The sequence below is a fragment of the Cydia splendana genome, chromosome 20, assembly GCF_910591565.1.
Source record: "Cydia splendana chromosome 20, ilCydSple1.2, whole genome shotgun sequence".
Lineage (NCBI taxonomy): Eukaryota > Metazoa > Arthropoda > Insecta > Lepidoptera > Tortricidae > Cydia > Cydia splendana.
In genome coordinates, this window is record NC_085979.1 from 15472057 (window position 1) to 15490827 (window position 18771).

Below are 18771 nucleotides of genomic sequence, written 5' to 3' on the forward strand. Positions count from 1 at the left end.
AAGTAGACCAAGGCAACCTTCAAGTACGTTATACGATATAGCACAACATTCTCTCGGGAATTACACACGTAAACTCGCCAGAAGTGACAGAACTTCTTACGAGTCTGTGAGATATTTGTGTTTAACACATTCAATACCACTAAGTGCTACGGGTTACGCTCGTAGCGCGTAGCCACGGTTTCGTCGTATGTAGCGCGTAGTCGCTACGAACAGTGTACCCGACAGTCGGGTTCTTGGTGTTGAATGTGTTAAGTATAGAATGTTTGAGTAGGTATGTTGGTACCTAAACCTTCAAATAGGTATTCACGCTCGAACATAATATCGTTATTTACGTGGCCCGCGGTATGTTTCACGTTTAGGCTTTGATAGGCACTCAATTTGTTTGTGGTGCCTTGGCAACAAATTGAATTGTAATGCCTCTTGTGTTTGCCTTTAATTTTAAAGATGTTATTGAGAGTGAACATATTTTGGGAGGCATGCTTCGCACTTATCTTAAATATGCAAACGTTAAATAAATTGAGTTGAAGAAATTAACTCAAAAACGTATAATTAAATTGCTCTAAAATTATGATAATAAATAAACTTGTTGCTGCCTTTAAGATGATTAAAAAAAAAGTAATGCGATTAATATGTCTGAAATAAACGTGGCTGCAACTGGAGTGAACCTATGCGCTCCCTATTTAATAAGTAAGTGATGCATGTGTGGTGACCGTAGTAGGTAGGTTTGTCTCTGCAAGACACTCTAAAAACATTACTAGGTATTCAGCGATTTGGGTAAAAAAGACAAGTGCATTGAGATCATTTTCGCCAGTCCAAAAGAATAATCAAGAGCTTTTCGTCAAACAAGATTACACGTTGTTCACGTTCAGTTGCATCCCACGCTGGCAAGAATGGCCATCATCAGTCGTTGACGTCACGCTTTGATGTGGCGGCGCCTCACAGGGCGATGTGAGGCCGAAAGTTGCGACAAATTGTATCCGGGCCCTTTGGCGTTGGCGCAAGAGATCGAAAAATAGCGGTTTATAAGCAACAAAGTGGAATTCGATGACAAGAACGACATAAATGTTCGCGCTGCCTTTGCTTCGAAATAATGAACTGCTTATAAAGTCTTTTGGATTTTTAAATAAACAATCAATGGCATCCAGCAGTGGCTGGGCACTGTGCACATACAATACATACAAGTTTCCCGACGACATTATCCTTTATCGATAAACCGTGGAAAACATTCAAAAACATTATGTACGCTCTCCCCTACATACCTTACGGAAAGCTCTTAGGTATGAGCATTGCACCACTGTCTTCGGCTTCAAAATCACAAGCTTGACCAAACTGTTAACACGAACCACAAAAAAAGTTGTCTAATAGGAACTATAAATACATAAACAATATATTAATACCTCATAGAAACTATATAGTCAAATGTACAAACCAACTTCGGTATATCTTATGAGTTGTACTAACCGCATTAACAATGTCGCAACTCCATGGATACAGACCAGACACTAACCTCGGATAAATTCGTTACTTTCTCGTCACTGAACACCAATTTGAAAGTTGGTCGTGAAGGCCTGGGAAAAACAAAATGATAAATATTTTCTATGTCATTGATAACAATTTCCCGAGGAATATGAGGTGGCAATCTTTCCTTAAAGGATCAGCTACATCGCTGCTCAAAAGTCGTTGATGTGTATGCTCAGTTTAGGATTCTGTAAGCGCATTGCATCAAACGAACGCACGCACAAACGGCGAAACTAAACAGTACCTATTTAGTCGGTTTTCTAAAGATCTTTTAAAAGGAGGACATCCGTCAGGCTTTTCTTAGTCTTCGCTAAGTTTTCTCGATTATTCTTTCTTTTTGTGGAACGCTTTTATAGCTCTTCATATAAGAAACTTCTTGTCAGATATTTTTGTACGGATCGTTGTGTAAGGTATACTAGCAAGTAAAACTGTAGGTACGTACACATCGGTGGTTCGCAAGGTTGACTGAGCAATTGATTAGTGAAATCCAGGGGTGATTTGACACATGATTTGCTTTCAAAATACTTGTGATGAACCCATAATGTGTTGATTTTGCACAATAAGACGAATGGCTTCGCCGAATCGAATTAAACTTAAGGGTTATTGTTTACTGTTAGTGGGTAATGCTTAGTGGGTAGAGGGTGGTTGATGTACATTACATATTTAATGTTTATACATAGGTATATAATGATATGATAAATAAATAATAATAAATAAATAACCGGGCACTGACTTCAAACATATAGTTGGTAACGCTATTTAATTCAATAGGATAATATTTTATTTTTTTCCTTTTTGAAGTCGGTTTCCTTTTTTTGTAAAAAGTTTTTATTAACGACGGGTTCGTGTGACTCTTATCAATGTGGACGACCGTACCGCATAATAGAGAAAACTAACTACACAGAAAAGCCACGCGCGGCAAACCTCACATTAATTGCCCCGTCTAGACTCGAGGCGGAGGCATGCATTGCATGCAGCACTCGCAACTTAGTTCCGCCACTTTGCTCCAGCTAACTTTGTAGCTACATGTTTGATATTAATTTGTATTGAAACAGCTTCATTTAATAGAGATACTATTCGTACTAAGGTTACCCGCGATAATAAGATTATATGTGCATACTTGAACTTTTCCTTAATACTGTTTTTCTTCTTTTACAGGTTAAAGTGTGATGAGTACAGTGACCCAGTGGTAAATAATGGCTGTGAACAGCCCTGGTGGTTACCCCCCTATATCCCCCAAACCCCACACTCCAAAAAGTCCTCGTCACTTTGTCTTCCCCCAGAAGAGTCCCTCCGTCGCATCTAGCACCTCTTCCTCTGGTTACTACACCCCTCAGTCTGGATGCAGCTATGACAAGCACAATCAGCCCCCCAAGTCGCCGCTAGCGCACGGACATCGCAGCCCCATGAGTCCCAGACATTTCAATTTCCCCCAAAAGTCTCCATCAGGACGCTCGAGCCCTTGCAATCCTAGCTTTGACAGGCAAAGCCTGCACTACTCCGCATCTCTGAAGCACGGTCGCCGCGAGAAGTCCCGATCGCCGAAACCGCCGCCTGTTCATATACACACTAACCCCGGCTATGTGTCTCCCAACCGCACGAGAAAATTGTACGGCTCGACATCCACTGTCGGTTCCCCTAGGCTAGTGACGTCACCCAGCATTGTCTCCAGCCACACTGACGATTCGATGGATGCCATGCCTGGCACTCCCTCTGCAATGCTTAATGATGCTGACGACGAAGCGACAACAACGTCCTCGAGGATCTGCCGTAAATCTACATCAGATCTTACAGATATCACTGATGACACGCCTCACACCCGATCGACCAGTATTAGTAGACCCTGCTCGCCTATGCGAAGAGGTTCCATGAAGGGCGGCCTTGCATATCTAGCCAGTAGAAGGGGCTCAAGAGAGTCGACGATGTCAAATTGTGATTCGGTGGAGGATATCGGGCCTCTAAATTTTCAAAATACGATGCGAGGTAGACAACGCCGGACTTCAAATTTCTTAGAATTGCCAGGTCAGTACAATATGCGGTAATAACATCCCCTATAAACAACAAAGATCCATAAATCAGGTTTCAAACATTTACGTGAACTCAGGTTTTTTTTCGAACTTGGTGATTTGCAAGTTTTCTCCAAGAAAGGAAAGGTCCTCGGGAATGTTACTCTTTATTATGAACGCTGGCAAAAACCACTCGCTTTACTTTTTCAAAAAAGGTGACATAAGTTTATACACATTGCAAAAAATACCGTAAAATGGGGTGAGTACGGTCAAAACTGAAATTCAAACCTCGATAACATTTTATTTTTACATATGAAAACTGAATGGTGTATATAATAAGTGTTCCGGACGTTTGTATTTTAGTTTTTATTTTATTTTGGGTAGTTCCATTTCATAACTTTGACGATAAAGAGGAAAACCCACCTCACCCCATAGTGCCTCGTATTTGGGGTGAGAGGGGTTTTCATACAAAGGTGATTTTGGAAGATTGTTGGATCGATTTTTTTTTATTATGCGTATTACTATGACTCCATTTTAAATTGGAATACATTATTTTTGTAGCAGTAGCCTTAAAATCCCTTCTCACCCCCCCTCTCAAACCTTCTCTCCCCATTCATAACCCACCTCTCCCCGCGAAACCTACTCACCCCGTTTTACGGTATGTTGAAAATATCACCGCAGGTGACTCCCATGCTTAACTTCAAACTCTGATTTTTTGAAGTTAATCATATCTAGTAAGCTAATATGCATTCAGCTGTACGCGACATAGGCATTAAATGTCTGCCAAAGTTAATATTAGTCGATATACTGGAATTTAAAATAATATCTGGGAGACCGAGCTTTGCTCGTAAAACATATAAAAACTCATAAATGCGCGTTTTCCTAGAGATAAGACCCAGCTAGATCGATTTTTCGACCCCGAAAACCCCCATATAGCAAATTTCATCGAAATCGTTAGAGCCGTTTTGAGATTCCCGAAATAAATAATTAAATATACAAGAATTGTTCGTTTAAAGGTATAAGCTAAAACTAATTTAATTTATTATTAATTTTTAATCGTAAGTTAATTTATAGTATTTTTTTTATTAATTTCTATTGTTATCGAATGTTAGTAACTAACACTTTTTAAATTAAATCTCAGTTTTAATTAATAATAATAAAAATAGTTGACTACAGTTTATGTCAATTATTTAACTATAAACATTCCTATCGAAGCACTCGTAATGGATATTTTAATCGAGTTTAAACCAATTTAATGTTTATATACCTATGAATATTCTTTGACTTGATTGGAATTATTTAGCATAGATCCGAAAAGTTGTTAGAAAATTGGTAGCTTCATAACACTGGCGGCGGCAACTTTTCTCATCATTTAACGAACTTCCCGAACCTAATGCGGGAACTTTTTTAACTACTTGTCCGTTACTCTCAATATGAGTAATTACCTATCTAATTTTGTGAGATTTCGTAGTTGCCTGCGCCAGAATAAAGCTTTCAGACTTTTAGATTTCGCAAATTAAATTTTAACCTCTTAATTAACTTAACTCATCAATTGATAATTATAATTGATTTATGATTGATTGTTTGGGTTAATTACCCAGGGCGAGCAGTGAGTGTGAGTGTATAAGTAAATAATTTACATTTTGTTCTAAGAGGTTTTGTCGGATCCGGTCATTTAAAGTGTCATTCTATAGAAGTTGCTAACTATCTAAACAAAAGTCACTAGTAAATTCATATTTTTTGAAAGATTGAATATGGCGGTTCGTTTACATAGCAAGTTCCATAGAATGACACTTTACGGCCACATTTAATCTAAGGCCAAGTATTATGAACGGCCACTTCCCCAATGGGCTACTTCCTTTAAGGGCCACTTACAAACAACATTCCCCGAAAGGCCACAATCCTCTAACGGCCTCTTCCCCTTTTTGTTCAGTGGTGGAACACTCTCGGCCGCGCGTGTGCTCGCTGCCCGAGAAGCCGTATAACCCGCGCATCTCGGACGACCTGTACCGGCTGCGCACATTCTCCATCACCACGAAGGGCGGCGTCGTCAACTGCGGTGACTCCATCTGCAACCGCCGGTCGCGCTCCAACACCTCCGTCAACTCCACCAACAGCAGGCAAGTGCATTATGAATAAGTTTTTAAAATCATTTTTCATTCTAGCAATTTTATCGCTCACTGTACTTTTCTTTCAACAGGCAACTATTAATTATAACAAACCCTAACACAATTAGGTTACGTTGTTTTATCACAGAGTTTGTATAACCACCTCCTGTGTCCACCATCTGATCAGATCGACGGTACCATAATATTACCGTACCGTACAATAGATTTGGTACCATCAAGCTTAAATGGTAATAACAAAGACCGAAGATCGAAACTCTTTATTCAAACAAACTATATTGAACCCTTGTAAAATACTATTGAGTCATCAATCGCTCTTGAGTTCATTTATAGCATACGTTACTAGTGCAAATTTCTGGAAATACCAACACGAGATTATCCTAATACACATAAACAGAGCGGACACTATCATTATTCATTACACAATGATCTGACACAGCCCAGTCAGCTAATCAGATTAGGGCAGATTTGTGAGCGATGTCCGCCTCGCGTGCCGCCTTCTGACCCACATACCACAAGATGAATGAAGCCGTTAGTCGCACCTCAAAGGAAAATGTCTCCGCGTTTGCATTACCCACAGCTAGTCACCTTAGCCAAGCGAAAATCAGCTTTAGCACAATGTTCTAAGGTCTCAATATTTTAGTATGCTGTGTCATGTTGATTTTTGACTACAGATCGGCGTGGTCGTTTGAGGGCAGTACGGCTACCACCAGTTTTGACATTGACATAACGCTCACGTTTACGTAACTTACTTTCTATGCATCTCGCTCGTACTCGCATATGCGAGCAATAGTGGAAGCGAGATGTACAGAAAGTAAATTACGTAGACGTGAGCGTTATGTCAATGTTAAAACTGATGGTAGAGGCTCTGGTCATTGAGGCAAAACGTAATTTTGTCGTTACGAGCTCTTTGTGGAATATTCCGAATATCGTTACGCGTAGCTACTCAAAAGTTATGCTGGGGCATTTAATTAAGTCAATTCCTTTGTTGTTCTTTTTGAAAGACATTTATTCAAATATAATTAATTATAATTATTTATATTCCGCCGTGCCACGTGTATGCGGGATACACTCAAAGTATCAGATACAGAGAAAAACTATGGTCTTTAAAAAAAACTCGTCGGGTTTTTACTTCATACTTGTTAAAATATGATTAGATTAATCATAAAACCTAGAAAAGACCTATTAAAGTGAAACGTTTTGTTTTATTATAATATTTTATTTACCATCCCAATGACCGACAGCTGAGTGATCTCTAACCGACCTGAAGTTGTTTACGAATTCAGGAATGGAGAGAAAGTTTATTTCATTTCGGGACAATCAGTCAACGTCAGTTGGTGTTGGGTTTTAATAAAAGAACACTATTTGCTGAGTCTGTATGTAAATATGAGTTTTCGTCCAAGTTTTCAACAAAGGCTATGGCTATTTCTTTTAATACATTTTTATACGGTACAAATTTTCCATTAAGGTGTCAAGTCAAATGTGCTATTAAGTTTAATGATAAATAGTTTCACGGTGACATTTTTCACTTAAACTGGCTTACTTCTCGCGAATTTGTCCAGGTTTACAACAGGTATACGTACGTTTGAGCGTTCAGAAGGAATTCCACTAGTTTGGGTTCGTAATGATGAGTTCTAATTCGGTTCGGTTCGGTTCTATACTAACGGTGGAAATTAAATGAATATGAAAGCCGCTAGGTATCTTTATGTCAAGTTTTCAAAGTTATAATAGGCTCAGTTACAATAAATAACATCATGATCCATTCATAAACGAATCTGAAACTCAAGCAGTGTAGATTTAACGAAGCACATTAAAGAATTAATAACAACCGAGCGAGGAAAATTCCACAATTTTATTTCAGTACCTAATAAGCTTTTTGAAATTTAATTTGAATGAATAAATGAATGTATTCACAAAATCTTTATAACAGGATTTGTTAATTTCATTTCTCTTAAAATGAATTTATAGAACTGGGAACTATTACACAAAGTTAATAAGTCGAAAAATGTAAACATCTTTAACGTCAACTGTACGTCAGTCATAACATCATACTCTATTTTGGAAACTAACTTTGGTCACCATAATATTTAAAAAATACCTCTACGAAAAACTACTAAATTACTATACCATTTTTGAAGTGAAAACTTCTTTAGCGGCGCTGAGCACTTTTTGAGGTGGGGAAAAAATGATAAACTCGATACAGCGTAACGCGTAACGCGTAACGTAACGCGGGTTCCGTACCATTACGCAAAAAAGTAAAAACGGCTAAAATCACGTTTGTTGTATGGCAGCCCCACTTAATTATTTATTTTATTTTGTATTTGGTATTTGTTGTTATAGCGGCAACAGAAATACATAATCTGTGAAAATTTCAGCTATCTATCACGGTTCATCAGTTACAGCCTGGTGACAGTCAGACAGATGGACGGACGTACGGACAGACAGACAGACGGACAGTGGAGTCTTAATAATATGGTTTTTACCGTTTGGGTACGGAACCCTAAAAACTAAGTGGTAACTTTTCAGCCACACGCACATCTGTCAGCGAAACAGAAAACCTTCAATTAGAAGTTATTTTATTTGCTCTATATAATAACGTCAACCTGCAGACCTGCGGTCATTTTGTGACGCCACTAATGACAGTTTAATTGCCCTTACTTACAATAATATGACGCATAACGTAGCAAGAGCACCCTAAACCGGCGAGCGTGTATGAGGAATGTTATGAAAGTGAAGGAGTGTTACGAAAGAGGTATGTCAGGATCGTAGCAAGTGGAAATCCGTGGTCTCTGCCTACCCCTCCGGGAAATAGGCGTGATTATATGTATGTATGTATGTATGTATGCATAACGTAGCAGAACAATAATGAGCGCGACTGAATTCATTATTATTAATGATGCCAGGAACGGACTCTGGAGTTTATCAGACAGTTTGCAGAAAACTGCCTGTGAAAACTATAGACCTACTTACATGAATCAGAGGGTTTTGCTTTCGATCAAGAGATTCTTGTATTAGTTAGTTTGATGTGTAAATAACATATGGCACAAATAAAATTCAGCGTAATGTTTAATACCCGACCCGAGGGGAAAATATTATGTGTTTGAATTATAAGTTTAATGTGTTTGAATGTAGTATCATAACTTCTCAAAGAATGAACCGATTTGAGTGCGATTTTAGACAAATCGGAGACCAGAGAACTAGATGTTAAAGGTTTGTATAAGGTTTTAATAGGATCATTCAATTGGACAAAATTTATTATGGCAAGTAAAATAATAAGTAGGTACTTTAAAAAAAAATCTTTCAATTCATTATGTACTTAAAACTCTCATACCAACATTGTCAAGTTTCACTCTCACATCTGATTCGTACATGCTGGGTTGTTTTACTAATTGTTATTAATTTAATATTGTCAGTAACATTACCGTGAGCCTGAAAAGCCAATAACTATTATTTTAAAATTTTAAAAACATCCCAACGCAAATTTTAATATGCCTTACATCATTTTGGAAAAGAGTGATACTCTTCAAACTTCTTCTTCTTCTTCTTCTTCTTCTTCTTCTGCTGGATCGGTTTTTATCAAACTTAGCTAAGAACCACAGTAAGGAAAATCGCTTCACGCAAATAACTGCACCGAAATCGGCTCATTCGTTGGAGAGCCACGATGCCACAGACAGATAGACAGACATTAGCGTCAAACTTACAACACCCCTCTTTTTGCGTCGGAGTTTATAAATAGTCGAGGAAAGCGATTAGTTATTGTCGAAATACTTTGACGATACGTCTTACTCTCACCTAAGCACGTAGAGATAGATAGGAGTAAATTAATCCTGATACACGCTATGAATACACGTATGTATGAACATACATTAATAGACGGAATATCTATTCAATACTATTCATGCCAAATTTAATGAATCATGGTTCGTTGTTTGGGGAACGGCTTTGTATCCTAGGCTTGCCAATACCCGTGGCATTGCCCATTACTCATATTAATCGATAACCATTACGGGGCGCCTGGAGAAAGGCTTAATCATCATTAGTTGTGGCAGATCAGTACAGTGAAGTACTTCATATAAGTGCAGTATTTATGTATATGTAGAACAAAAGTACAATTATATAGTCGGTGCAATTGTACGGCGCTGAAACATGGTGCATTAAGACGAAACAGGAGCTGAGTTTTAAATATTTTAGGTAAATATACCCGTCTCGCTAACGGAAGCGGCACCTAAAAGTAGTGCGATAAGGACAAGGCGAAAAATCCTGCGTAAAAATCTCAAAAATCGAGGTTTCGTACTCCTCTGTTTCCTCCTCCAAAACTTAACCAATTGTAACCAAATTTGGAAATCTAAATGATTATGAAATTATCTGTGTCGGACCGTTTTGCTTTTTTGGCTAATTGATATCAGTTTTGAATGCCACGCCTCTCATTGCGGCATAGTCAATTAGGCGATTTTGGCCATTTTTGAAGGGCTCTAGCGCCTTAAAAAACAAAAATATCAAAAAAAGCAAAACGGTCCGACACAGATATTGACAATATTAATCTGTGTTGAAAAATCATTGCTCTAGCTTCAAAAACCACGGAGGAAAACGAGGAGTACGTTTGTATGGAGAAATGACCACTCCCGTTGGCTCTTAAAAGCCTTGAGAACATAACAGAATATATTATTTCGAGATGTAGTGCTGAAGGAGACTATTAAGGATTCCATGGACGGCCAGAATTTTTTTATTTTATAAAAAATCGTTTTTTTTTTCTTTTTAATATGTAGGTACAACGCTGGCCTAAAAATTTATAACTTGGACAATCGTTTTATAACTTTTATTACATTTTTCGCTCATTGTTGTCTGTGTCACAGCATACTCCTTTATATTAACCCGAATATTTAATCATTTTATGAAAATTGTGCGATAGGGATCAACATCATAATGGCTGGCTTTGTGAGAACCTTAATCCTGACTAATAGAGCCTTAACCGAACAGAGATTTGCCCTGGATTATAATATAAATAATGAAATAAAATTAGTGAAAATATAAATTAGACGGTATAATCTGAAATTATTTATTACATACAGGTAGTTTGCCAAAAAATTACGTGAAGAAATCTGGCCACATAGAAATATATTTAATACAATTGGACATATGGGGACTGGATGTCCAGGGAATTGGATATTCGAGGCCACAATCGTTTGTAATTAGAAGTTCAAAGTTGCACTCATCAGGGGAGTCTGTATATTAGTAAAGTATATGACAATGTCATGTAGTTAACTACACATACTAGTGTAATCTTCACCGTGACTTAATCAACGAAACAGAGACAAAAAGGGATGTCTCCATCAGTGTGTTAATCAAAGATGGCCGCCAGGCTCCTCACCACAAATGGAATGAAATCTCGGTTCAGATTGGGGACTGAAATTAGTTTCGTCTTTAGCAAACGGGTCCTGTCTCCGCCCTGTCAAAGAGGCAATTCTTCGTTTTGTGTGGAACACAGTCATCATCATCAACTTTATCAGGTCACCTTTAAACTTAATTAGCGAGTCTAGCGACCCGCCCCCAGCTCCGCACGGCTTAACAAATTATACACCTAAACTTTCCTCAAGAATCACTCTATTAATAGTTGAAAACCGCATGGAAATCCGGTCAGTAGTTTTTGAGTTTATCGCGAACAATCAAACAAACAGACAGACGCGGCGGGGGGACTTTGTTTTATTAGGTGTTGTGATATTGTGTACTGTACTTCTTTAGCTGTAACCAAGAGTACCGCTAAAGAAGTACAGTATTCAATACTAGTCCGCACTTTGTGGTATTGATAAAAGATAAAAGATATTTATTCGTGACGTTCACAAAACATGTACGAACATGTACAGACAACAACAGCAAGGAAATAAGACATCAATAAGTGTGCATCACGAAATGGACCCAACTCAGCATAATGCTAGCTGTAAAGCCAGCGCTGGTCTTCCGTAGGGCCCATTCGGTGATGCCACGACAGATAACACATAAAGATACATATTAAAACATTGCAAAGATACACAAAAGGAATAAATAAGAGAACAATAGAGAATACAAAAAGAGAACAATATATACAAGAAAATTAATTAAGAAAACAAATAAAAAAATAAGAAGGACATAAACATAGACAAAAATTTACACTGTATTGCGTTGTTTTGAAAAATTTTCAGCCTCCATCATCAGACCAGCTTGATGGTACCCTAACATTGCGTTGTCGCGAAGTTTCGTAATTAAAGTATGCTAAATTTCAGCTTAATTGACAACTGGAAAATGGAATTTCAATACAGACAGAAACACAGGCACAGGGACTGAAAAAGAACAAATATATAAAAATACTTAAACACAATTTTGTTAATTATTGTTGAAGGAATACCTCCAATTAATAATAAAACCGGGCAAGTGCGAGTCGGACTCGCGCACGAAGGGTTCCGTACCATAATGCAATAAAAAAAAAACAAAAAAAAGCAAAAAAAAAACGGTCACCCATCCAAATACTGACCACTCCCGACGTTGCTTAACTTTGGTCAAAAATCACGTTTGTTGTATAGGAGCCCCATTTAAATCTTTATTTTATTCTGTTTTTAGTATTTGTTGTTATAGCGGCAACAGAAATACATCATCTGTGAAAATTTCAACTGTGTAGCTATCACGGTTCGTGAGATACAGCCTGGTGACAGACGGACGGACGGACGGACGGACGGACGGACGGACGGACGGACGGACGGACGGACGGACGGACGGACGGACGGACGGACGGACAGCGAAGTCTTAGTAATAGGGTCCCGTTTTACCCTTTGGGTACGGAACCCTAAAAATCAGCCTGTAGGTATAACGCTTCAGCGAAAGCAGTAAAATATTAATTGCAAGTAGTTATTTTAATGTAGGTATTTACATTGCACGAGGATAGCGTAGTTATCCTTAAATTGAGAGGCACTTAGGAATTTAGCAAACACTTAAATTCAATATTATTATCTCACCAGGCGGCAGTCGGTACGTTCTGAAATATATTTACTTATACGATATAATAATAATAATTACTCAAGAAACCTAATGACCCTGTGCGAAAGTTAATTTACAAGAGGTACAGAAACTTTCTAACAAATCTATAACATAATTTAAAAAATGAGTACGACAAATCACAACTTGATAAAAACAAAAACAACCCTAAAGGCCTCTGGAAGGCTATTAAAAGCATCGCTGGATTCTCAAAAACCCAGTCAAAGGCTCTGGAATTAACTAAAATAAAACCTACGCCTAGCGAGTCTTTGGACCACTGCAACGAGTTCTTTGCAAATATAGGAAAAAACCTAGCCAACAATTTACTTCTGCGCATGAATAAAACAGAGCCCTCACTCTTGTCCAGCCTGCACCTAACTCTCTTAATGGCTCACTCATTCTTTTTGCAACCTACGGATGAGCAAGAAGTATGTAAACTCATTACACAAATGTATGGCTCGAAACACAGTAGCAGCGTCTTGATAGTTTTCCTTCTCGGGTGTCTAAAAGCTGAAACGTTCAGTTTGCAGTCCTAAATGTATTTGTACAGTTAGTTTTGTTATTCTCTGATGTGTTAATTTTATTTATTTTCATTTCTATTTTAACTTTTAAACAAATATTGTTGTTCAATTACCAATTAAGGTAGAGCGGTGCCTCTTAACACAGGTATTTGTTAATTAAAAGAGGCGCCGATGTATAAGTAATTCTTAGACCAAATAATAAAAATACCTATTTTTTTTTCAATTTAACTTTTTTATAAGGTGTATTCGGGTATTACCGAATGTCGGATAATTCCGAAATTCAGATGAAAATCACCCTTAATTCCATCATAATAAGAGTCTCTTTTCGGAATTATCCGACAGTTTTCGACATTCGGAATTACCCGAGTAAACCTTAGTTTAATTTAATTTTAATTTTTATTGACAGTAATCAAACCAATAAAGGTAATCAAAACAAAAAACCACATAATCAAAACAAATCAAGAGCAAATGCTTGAAAACTGTCCAAATCACAATAACAGGCAACTAATATTTATCCAGGCAATTCTAAAACCCCAAACACAATTAGGTTTCGTTGTTTTATCACAGTGTTCCTATAGTCATCTCCTGTCTCCATCATCAGATCAGCTCGATGGTATCATAATATCAACATGCATTATCACCCGACTTACATGTGAGTGACCCTTACAAACATACCTACTTACGGGTACATGTAGTGTAGTAAATAAAGGTAGTGGACCCCGCAGTAATTCCTCTGCCAGAAAAAACTTTACAATATGATAAAGTATTAATTAAGAAAAAGTATTGTATAAATATACAAAGAATAATAATAATAGTATTCGGGCATGCCGCCGTCCCGGAGAGTCACTCAGGCATATCATTTCCGGTTGTTCCTAATATATAAAGTTACCATACCTAAAGTTTTAAATCGTTAATATTTTTACGGAAAAATGCTCCGTTCAAACTTTCGTCTTCACCGGAAATATTCATGTAACGTATTGCAACAATATATGAAATATCAAAAAAAAATATCCCAGCAGAAATACCAATAACTTATTGGTAAAAAAATTTTGGTCGGAGGAATTACTCGGTTAAATATATAAACAGATTTGTATTTTTACGTATAAATAGAGTCTGGCTACTGAAATATTACACAAATGTATGGCTCGAAATTCAAAAAATCTTGGGCGGGTCACACGGGACAATGGGTGATACAACAACGAAATATCTGTCAACAATTTTTGACTAGCCAGACTCTACCTAACTTAGGAGTGTTTTTAGGGTTCCGTACCTCAAAACGAAAAAACGGAACCCTTATAGGATCACTCGTGCGTCTGTCTATCTGTTTGTCACAGCCTTTTTTCTCGGAAACTACTGGACCAATTAAGATGTAATAATATTACACATATGTAAATTAGTAACCCAAAGACACTATCCACATTTAAACTCCAGTTTAGAAAATATCTCTTTAGCCTGCAATTGCCGCGTGCTCGTTGCGTCCCATGGATTTCTCAAATTGTCAGACATAAAAGTTTTTTACCAGAGTTTACATGAATTTAAACTAGATTTTTCAAATTTTCCGAATATGAGTATGATAAGTTCTATTATATTTCAACCTCTCAACCTCTTATAATATCTTATACTATATATAATACCTACCCTTACCATCATAACATTAAAGCTAATTTGTAACTTTATTAGTAATTATATTATCCGTATTTTTATATATTTTTCAAATGATTATGTTTATTTTTCTGCTTCCTTACTGCAATATTGTATGGTTGCATCTACCGTTAGGTAATAAGTTCTAAACTACCCTCCGGCCTAGGGCTCCACAGAAAACCAGCGCTGTGGTATTTATACCAGAGCATATGCTGAGTGGTGTCCTTTTGTAGCCACTATAGCGGCGCCAAATTTTATATTAGTAGTTATCTTACTCCTTTTTTCTTTTATTTTTCACTTTGCTGGTGGACTTGTCTATTTTTGTGTAACATTTACTTTAACAAATACCCTGTATCTAGCTTTAAGTATCTTAGTGAGTAAGTTCTTCTCTCTTTTTTTTTGTAACTGAAATGGCGTTGTATGTAGAAGGTTTTTACAATAAATGTCTTTCTTCTTCTTCTTCTTCTTCTTCTTCAAAGATGGACATATTTTTTTTATAATTTTAAAATGCATAGGTTCGAAGTTATTTAAGAAAATACAAATAGCCATAAAATGACCATTCCCCCCTGTATCTCCCAAACTACTGGGTCTAAAATTTTGAAACAAAATACACAAAATAGTTCTTTACCTATAGATGACAGGAAAACCTATTAGAAATGTGCAGTCAAGCGTGAGTTGGAATTATGTATTTTTTTTTGGATATTTATATGTTAGTTTCGGCTCATACTATACAATAACCAAGCAAAATTTCATAGACTGAGGAATTAATGCATGGGTCTCCATACAACAACTTGCTTCGTTTACTACACTAATAGTTACATAGTTAGGTACATTGCAAGTTAATAAAAAACTTGTAAAAGAAATGAACCTCTTCGAAGTCGAAGTAAATTTCCAAGTTGAAAATCATGTTACACAGTTTTGAAGTACCTAGTATTGTAAGTAGACGTTAAGTCCATAAGCTTTAAAGACGTTTTAGTTATATGAAACTGGTATTCATAAGGAGCTTTATGTTAATAATATACATTTCCATACATAACTTAACCGTCGACATTAATTCACTGGGATCAAACATTGTTCTGCATCTGACCTTTCGACGAATTCAAATTTTGCCTTTGAAACGCTCCAAGATTACTATTATTATCCCCATTTAGAGTATCAGGAAGGGTCAGCTCCGGGGTCCGGATCCCTTGTGCCTTTTATGGCGTTGGTATTATCGAAGTGCACGACACAATCGCATTGTTGTCTATTATTGTGTACTTGTCATATGTAACGGGCAGCTAGTTTTCAACCTGTGAAACTTTTTGTGTAGTGAATGGTGATAGTACCGTCTACTTTCAAGATTGTTGAAACTTCCGAATTATTAGATTTTTATGTGACATTTAAATCTTTTATATAGAAAATAAATTCATCATATCAAATGCAACCACTCTGTAATTCGACGTTCGGCTATGTTATCTGCCGGATTATAGAGCGGAGCGGATCACCTGAGTCGCTAATTGCTAGATTATTACTGTGCGTGTCGGATTGACAAGCGCCGGACCGAGTGCCTATTGTACAGTCACCACACGGGGTTGTTATGCCATTTAGAGTTCTTTCTAAATTGGAAATTCTATAACGTAAGTATTGAACAACCAATTTAGCTAGGACCCTAAATGACGCAACAATCGCGGAGCGTGATGGTACCTACACTTAATATGATTTGTTAATATGGCCGGTATTCTTCAGGGCATCGGACCGATCCCCGTTCGACGGCTCCTGCTGCTCCGGCTACCGGCCCGTGGACTCAGCCAGCCTCGACACCCCTGACGAGGACGAATTAGATCCGGTGAGCAACAATACTTAGTTAACTGCAGATGTACCTAGTTACTTCCATACAATAGATCGTATCCATAAGGGCTGATTTAGGGCTTATTTAGACGATGCGAGAACTCGCACGCGAGTTTCATTACATTGCGATATCAGTCGGTTGCATTGGACGTAACCAACCGACTGATCAAAAACCTTAATGTAATGAAACTCGCATGCGAGTTCTCGCATCGTCTAAATGAGCCCTAAGAGTACTAAGTTGAGGGAAATGGACCAGGATTCACTGTGTTGGCGGTGAGATCACAATTGTCCTTTAACTTGATAACAGACAGAAGAGTATAAAGTGCTTGTAATAACTCTGGGATTACAAGCCTCCTTAGTACTTCTGCTGTCTTGTGCGAGTGCAGGGAACGGGCAGGGAAGGGTTGAACGCCTATTGAACAATAGTATGAGCAACCCTAACTGGAGGCACGGACGCATGCGACGGATTACGATAGTGCCCGCGGGCGTGTACCCGCGCAAGAAAGCGGAGGAATCTAAATTCCTAACTAAACGGATACAACCGTAAACTAATTTACAGTATGTATCCGTTTCGTATTAGACTGGCAGTGCGTTTATTCACCACCGATGTGACACGTACAAATATACTACATTCTTCAAAGTTTGTTACCACAACACTGCTTAGCCGCAGACGCGAATGGCTCATTATTAATTCTGAAATTTGTTACAGATACCTAAATACAGAGTGGTGTTGCTCGGCGACGCTGGCGTCGGGAAGACTGCACTCGTCTCCCAATTCATGACGTCTGAGTATATGAACACTTACGACGCGAGTCTGGGTAAGCAGTACCGCACTTCAGGGAATGGCCACGCTACGCACGGTTTTAGAAATTCTATGAAGAAGCATCGCTACTTCCACATCGGCACACATGACACAATATTGCGTGCGTAGCATGCGACGCAATGTGCTTTTGCTTCCAATTTACCTATTTATGTTTACCATTATGAATGCTTTTAATTTCCCTATTTATCTACTTATACCAGCGGTCGGCAACAAGCGAACCTCTCACTTGCGGCCCGCGAGCCCCCTGGCTATTTTGTATGTAATATTGTCAAACAAAAATGTCTGATAAAGTCACACATATTAACAAAAGTGCGGCCCGCGTCAACTTCCTTAACTACTATGTGGCCTTGGCTGCTAAAAGGTTGCCGACCGCTGACTTATACCATTAATTATGCATGGTGAATAATGCAACTGCTTAGGTATTTCATGAAATGCTCATTTCTTGCTGTTTTATTTTGTCACAAAACTAAACTCAAATACACGTTTCCATCTGTAAACATACCTCTATATAAACATTTCTGATATTTATAAGTATATTAACAGACTATACAATCTTGATCTAAACCGATGAACGTTGTTAGAAGGAGTTGACATACATATACTTTAAAGTAAAGGCACTACCTTACGAGTAAGAAAGGATTCTTATTCAATGAGTGAATATTGAGTTGTAAGTTTTTAAACACTTCTACACGGATGATATCGCAAGCGAATCCTATTTAGGTATAATTACTAATACAAACCTTAGGGATAAAGAAATACACTAAATAAATAGAGTCAGTCCATGAAAAGTCTGCATCGGATTTGATAGCCCACGCAGTGCACGTATTATTTTAAACGTCAAACTTCTATGCAATTATGACGTAGGTATACATGACACTTGCACTGCGTGGGCTATCAAATCCGCTGCAGACTTTTCTTGGTCTAACTCTATGACTTTTTCCATTGAATTTTCGCTCATTCTTAAATAACAAAACAACAGATACTTAAGCCCGTGGTTGAAAAATTAAACTCGATTAGTCTAACTACAAAGCCCACCCATAAGCCCACTTACCTCCTTCATTAATCGGTTAAATATCCCGGGTTATAAATGAAACATCATTAAACCAGTATTACCCGTTCGCTTAAGAAATTAATAAACCGAGTCTCCGCGTACTTAGAAAAACCAATTTCACTGTAATTTATAATTACCGCCGGTGCCTTGAAGAGTTATAATTAAAATACTTGATTTTCTATCTAGAGGCGTTTGGTTATACTCGTGTATCCTCGCGGTGTTTTTCTTTTTCTTGATTCTAGAACCTAGAATACAG

The 18771-nt window shown here is 37.7% G+C and overlaps 1 protein-coding gene across 1 annotated transcript in view; it reads left to right on the forward strand.

Moving 5' to 3' along the window:
- The window catches only part of LOC134800552 (uncharacterized), a 67668-nt gene that overhangs the window by 26316 nt on the left and 22581 nt on the right, over window positions 1-18771 (forward strand). The window contains exons 2-5 of the mRNA XM_063773039.1: window positions 2677-3540; window positions 5458-5644; window positions 16540-16639; window positions 17351-17459. Coding sequence (XP_063629109.1) covers window positions 2715-3540; window positions 5458-5644; window positions 16540-16639; window positions 17351-17459 — 1222 coding nt within the window. The 5' untranslated portion in view covers window positions 2677-2714. The remainder of the gene's footprint in view (window positions 1-2676; window positions 3541-5457; window positions 5645-16539; window positions 16640-17350; window positions 17460-18771) is intronic.